This window comes from Plasmodium brasilianum, chromosome 12 (assembly GCF_023973825.1).
Source record: "Plasmodium brasilianum strain Bolivian I chromosome 12, whole genome shotgun sequence".
NCBI classification, from domain to species: Eukaryota; Apicomplexa; class Aconoidasida; order Haemosporida; family Plasmodiidae; genus Plasmodium; species Plasmodium brasilianum.
In genome coordinates this window covers 3,161,035-3,167,144 of record NC_090125.1, presented here as the reverse complement: position 1 = coordinate 3,167,144, position 6,110 = coordinate 3,161,035, and the positions used below count along the sequence as shown (strand labels likewise).

The window sequence follows — 6,110 nt, the reverse complement described above, 5'->3', positions numbered from 1 at the left end:
TCTTGAGTATTTAAATAATTGAATACATTAAGGAGTTAATCGTAAAAAAAATGAGATATATATGTGGTTCAGAGTGGGAAAAATGATTTCTTGTAGTTTGGTAATTTTGTAGTATGGCAGCTTTGTAGTATGGCAGCTTTGTAGTTTGATAGTTTTATAGTATGGCAGCTTTGTAGTTTTGCAGCTTTGTAGTTTTGCACCTTCGCAGTTTTCTACTTTTCTGTTTTTTGTTATCTTTTTCTTTTTTTTTTTTTTTAAATTAAATATGATTAAGTTCGTGTAAAAGAATTAAAATGCTGAAATAGAAAATTGAACGATAATATATTAATCTTGAAATTATCACAAGCTACATTTTATTAATTTTTAATTTAGGTCTTTAAAAGTTTCTCATAACGCATAAAAAAGGAATATAGCACATGAATAAACATAAGTTTATATTTTGTTGCCTACACATACATATATTTATACATGTTTATATATACATATACATTTCTAAACATTCAAGAGTGTAATTTGGCTACCTTGTATTTTGATATAAAAAGAAAATTCATTCTTATCCAGATTTTACAATTCTTGCAAAATGCGAAAACTAAATGTAAAACATATTTAAAAAATTAAATTTATAACTGCATATCATCAGTATATTTTTATATATATTCTTTTTTGTTTTCATAGTTCACTTAAAATATATATATTTTTTTTTTTTTTTAATTTACTAAATATAAAATATTTGTAAAAAGACTACGAAAAGATGTGAATAAACAAATAAATAATTACATATATACATTTTTGTGTATATATTTTTTCCTTTTCATGCATATTTCTTTTCGTTTTCTATACTTAAAATATATGAAGTTGCGAAAAAAAAAGGAGAAAAATAAAAGTACTTTTGCTTAACACGAAAAAAAAAAAAAATACACATTTTGTTAAACATAAATCATATTTATATAATTCTTAAAAAAAAAAATGTAAAAATTCAAGATATAACCCTTTTTACATTTGTTTATTTTATCGAAATACTTCAAATCATAAAAATAAAAGAAACTATAAAAATTAACATAATATTAAAATAATCAAAAAAAAAAAAAAAAAAAAATTAATTTAAAACAGATATATTTTTTAATTATATTAAAACGGATGTTATTATATACTTAAAAGTATAAAGGAAAAATAACAAGAGTTACTATTTTATTATTATCATTATTATTATTGAGAACATAAGAAAAGAGAAAATGAGGGGAATTAACTTTTACAATTATAATATCGATTATAATTAAAATTCAATTTGTTCTTTCATTTTTTTCTCTCAATGTTAAACTATGATAGTATAATACAAATTATTTTGTTTTTGATGGAAAAATAAACAAAAAGAAAAAAATTTAATTAAAAGTGGGATGATTATATTTTTTTTTTTTAAATATATAATTTAAAAGGCACAATTTTTTTTTTTTTTTTTTTGCCATTACTTGTTATTTGAAAAAATAGAAAACACATAATTTTTTTAAATGTGCATTGTTCTTAACAAAAAAAAAAAAAAATTTTAATTCAGAAAGGGAAATTCATCAAAGTCGACGAATACTTTACATCCTTTTTTATAACATATTGAAAAAAATGAAAATTAACGAAAATATTGTTTATTCTTGTATAAATGCAAATGTATTATATGCATATATATTTATACTACATGTATATGAGATTATTTTTGAAAAATATAATATTTAACATAATATATAATAATAGTTATTATTATAATAATAAACACCTCGAAAAGGCACTAAGGCAACTTAGGACAAAGCACAAAATGTGTATAAGAATGAACCTAAGAAGTTTAAAAAAAGGTAACAAAAAAAATGTTAATGCAAAAAAATATGTTTAGGTAAAATGAGAAAACTTTTGAAAACAGCAATTGTGGATATTGAAAAAATAAAAAGGAACAGTTGTGCAAAATCTGAGAATGTATTTAAGGAAAACTTAAGGTCATTAATTATAAAAAATATAGATAAATTTGAAAACGAAGAAATTCTTAAAATAATAGAAAAATATAATGAAAATTGCTATAAAGACCATACAATCCTAAAATGTAGTTATGACGTTTTTAAAAAAAACATACACAGATATTCATTTGACCAAATAAATAAAATAATGAAATTATATCACGGATCTCAAACCTACGATAAACAATTTAATACATCAATTTTTAGTTACATAATTAGAAGGCTGAATGCAATGCCTGCATTTGTGTCTGTAAATGTCTTTCACAGTAAGAACATTATCAAAGAGGGATAATTCAGAGCAAATGCATACAAGTGTATGTATACGTATTTGTGAGCATTTTTTTTTTACTCTTCAATTTTTCTGATTTCTACCCCATTTTCGTAATGCTAATAACAAAAAAAAAAAAAAAAAAAAAAAAAAAAAATATACCTGTTTTACAATTTTTCCAAATCGTAAAATACTTTGATAAATATTTTCATATTTTGTATTCTATATGTATGAAGCTTGTACTTGATGCAAAATGATCTGAATTAATCTCCATTTTGACCTTATGTATTATATAATATCATTCCATATATTTTTCCCTTTTTTTTTTTTTAGACCTAATAAGATGCGGATTAAGAGATTACAATAATATCGATATAATTAAAGATCATTTTAAAAAGAATATTGACACTTATAATACGTTAGATTTAACAATAATTTTAAGCTCATTTGCATTATTGCAAGAAGAGTTTTTATTAGTGTCTACAAAATCATTTGATAAAGAAAATTCTGATGAAGTAATTTTAAAAAATTCTTTATCTCCTCGTGCTGATTACAGTGATATATTAATAGTAATATTAAATAAAATAAGAAATGATGAAATTATTCATAACAATTTGAGTGTAATAAACTCTATCTTAATATTGAATATGATTAGTAGGACAAATATTAGTAATTATGAAATTTTTAAATTTTTCACAAAAAGGTATTATAAAAAATTAAAAGAAAAAGATGTAGAACCTCATCATTTGACTTTATTGCTAAATTCATTTGCAAAATGTAATATAAATATTAATATTCTTAAGTATATTATTAAATATATGAACAATGACAATTTTATTAACCAGCTCTCTTATGTAAATATTACGAATGCTCTACACTATATGGCAAAATTCAATTATAAGAATAAAGATTTTCTAAATCGTTTAAAAAAAAAAGTGATAGAACTTATTGATACAATTCCGCAAAGGGAATTTAGCAATATAATGTGGTCATTAGCTAAATTAAAAATTAATGACCATTCTTTTTATTTTATTTGTCTCCAAAAAATTAAGAGCATTATTCATTTAATGGACATGATGTCAATTGCTCAAGTATTAGATGCACTAAGAAGAGGAACCCATGTATCAAATGAAGAATTATTTCAAAATAATTTATTACAACAGGATAGATGCAAAAATGGAACCATCAAATTAAATGAGTATTCTGGAAATGGTACCAAATTAATTAGCAACATGATTAAGAAAGTAACGTTAGAACAAGGGCATGCATTTTCTACTTCTGACGAAGAAGAAAAGGTAAGTAGCAAATGTTCCACGCCGTTGAAGGATCAACATCATGCAGGAATAGAGGAGTTATTACATCATGATCCCATAAAAATAAATACAGATAAAGTGTCTGAAAGGAATATTGATAATGCACTTAAAAATTATGAAAATGTAGAAAGGGATATTATTCATTTATTAATACAGAAATATTTAGCAAATATAGAAAAATGCTCACTCCATGTATTAACACAAGTTCCATTTTGTTGTTTGCAACTTAACTGTACAAACTACAGTATATATCATAAATCTCTAGAAGTTTTGAAAAGGAAAAAAAAATATATGAGCACTTTAAATTTAATTTATGCAAGGTATTTTATTAGAATTCTCATTGAAAAACAGGAAAACAATTTTCAAAAATTACCGCGTTCGGTTAAGCAGTTTGCTAAGGAAATCATGAATTCCGACAATAGTTAGTCGTTCCTGTTGGTGTACATGGGTATATGTTTATATATACACTTTAATGTATGTATACATTTATATGTACGCATTACATGTGTTTGCCTGTTTTTTACACTCGCCCATACCGCTGTATGTGCACATTTGCAACAATTTTTAAGTATTATTTACAAAATACCTTTTTTATTAATTTATTAAATGTAGTTTATAATTTTATATAGAATACCTTTGAAAATAATTCATTTTTTTTCTTTTTTTGGTTACTACATCAAAATTATAAATAAAATAAGCTCCTCAATGAGCGTGTTTTAATTTTTAATTTTACTGTTTTTTTTTTTTTTTTTTTCCCTGTTCATTAAATATAATTCAGCCTCTGTTATCGGTATTTGTTTTTCGTTATTTGTTATTTGTCACTTTGATATAAATCTGTCCTGTAATTAATTTTTTTTTTTTTCTTAATATAAATATAATTACATTTCCTACAGAATATTTTTCACAATACATCTCATTATGCAATTTTTCTGAATTAACTAAACTACTGTTGTAATATTATTTTTTATCTTAAATAACACTACTTTGTTTTGTCAAAATAAGCTCATCTGTTTTCATATTATTTAATGCAGGTAAAAAAAAAATTTTTTTAAAGGAATAATATATAATGTTACAATAATATAGTATTTTAACGCATATTTATATAAAATTATGTATAATGCCCATATTGAGAACGAATATATATGATTATTCAAAAAAAAAAAAAAAACATAAATATTATGTGTATATAATACATATTATAAACATATTTTATGTAACAGTTTAACCACATGTAAGTTTATATTTATATATTCCCCTTTTTGAGAAACAAAAGTTGCGACCTTCTCTTTAATAAATTTAATAAAAATGGCTACTATAAGTGGGTCAGAGACGTTTTTACCCCTGGCCCTAATGGATAAGTGTATTGGTAAGTGTACATAAGAAAAATGTTTTCCCGTATTTAAGTAGATTTATCTACTTACATAGATACATAGATACATAGATACATAGATACTACTTATATATATGTATCTATGTACATATATATTTAAAGAGGGAAATCCCGTATTTTGTCATCTGAGCCCCACAAAATTTTTTTTTTTTTGATTATATTTGTAATATTAAAAGCTTTAAAAAAAAAAAAAAAAAAAAAACTACATCGCTTTAAGTAAAATGCAATTAGTCTTATCTTCTTATTTACCATAGGAAGTAAAATATGGATTATGATGAAAGGTGACAAGGAAATAGTTGGAAAACTAGTTGGTTTTGACGAGTATGTTAACATGGTAATTTTTAATAAAAAGTTTTATATACATTCTTTATTTAATTAACCTTTTTAATACATTCATGTAATTTTCTACATATGTAAATGTCCAAATGAATTTACAGGTGCTGGAAGATGTTACCGAATATACTTATGTAAACAACATTAAAAAAGTAAATAAAATTAAAAAGTTATTATTAAATGGTTTAAATATAACAATAATGGTTCCAGGAGGATCACCAGTAAATTATTACGATCATGAAGAAAAGTTGGAAGAAAATATTGCTTGAAAATTTAGCTAATTGCAAAGGGGATAACTCTTTATATTTTTCTTAATATATGTTTTGTTTTAGCTTAAAAGAGTTTTGATACACGTTCTTAACTATTTACGTGTGCGCATGTACAGATATATTCATACATAAAAATAAAAGTATGATCTTTTTAATACTGTTTTTTTTCATTTTCTTTTTTTTTTTTCATAATATAGTGCATTATTATTCCATTTTTATATATACATTTTTTAAAGTTACTACTTAAAATTAGACTTGCACAAAAAAAATAATTAATAAAATTATATAAAAAGGGTTTAATACATGTGTAAAAAGAAAAAAAAAAACAGAAAGGTACATTTTTTTTAAAAAATATAATAGAAATAGCGGTCCATTTCTTTCAAAAAAAATATTAAAAATGGTGGTATATTTCTTTTAAAAAATATAATAAAAATGGATGCGTATTCCTTTCAAAGAAAATAACAAAAAAGAGGACATATATCTCTCAAAGAAAATAATAGAAAAGGTGTAACTTATTTCTTTCAAAAAAAAGAATATATTAGG

At 22.5% G+C, this 6,110-nt stretch overlaps 2 protein-coding genes across 2 annotated transcripts; both read left to right on the top strand.

Annotated features, from left to right (window-relative positions):
* Positions 1–1,881: 1,881 nt before the first annotated feature.
* On the top strand, positions 1,882–4,001 carry MKS88_004645 (heptatricopeptide repeat-containing protein; the record flags this gene model as incomplete). The annotated part of the gene is made up of 2 exons (XM_067217839.1): positions 1,882–2,260; positions 2,596–4,001. The coding sequence occupies 2 exons, from the start codon at positions 1,882–1,884 to the stop codon at positions 3,999–4,001; spliced, it is 1,785 nt and encodes a 594-aa protein (XP_067072227.1).
* An 879-nt stretch (positions 4,002–4,880) lies between these two features.
* MKS88_004644 (U6 snRNA-associated Sm-like protein LSm5) lies at positions 4,881–5,567 on the top strand (the record flags this gene model as incomplete). The annotated part of the gene is made up of 3 exons (XM_067217838.1): positions 4,881–4,941; positions 5,220–5,299; positions 5,403–5,567. The coding sequence occupies 3 exons, from the start codon at positions 4,881–4,883 to the stop codon at positions 5,565–5,567; spliced, it is 306 nt and encodes a 101-aa protein (XP_067072226.1).
* Between the last annotated feature and the right edge of the window lie 543 nt (positions 5,568–6,110).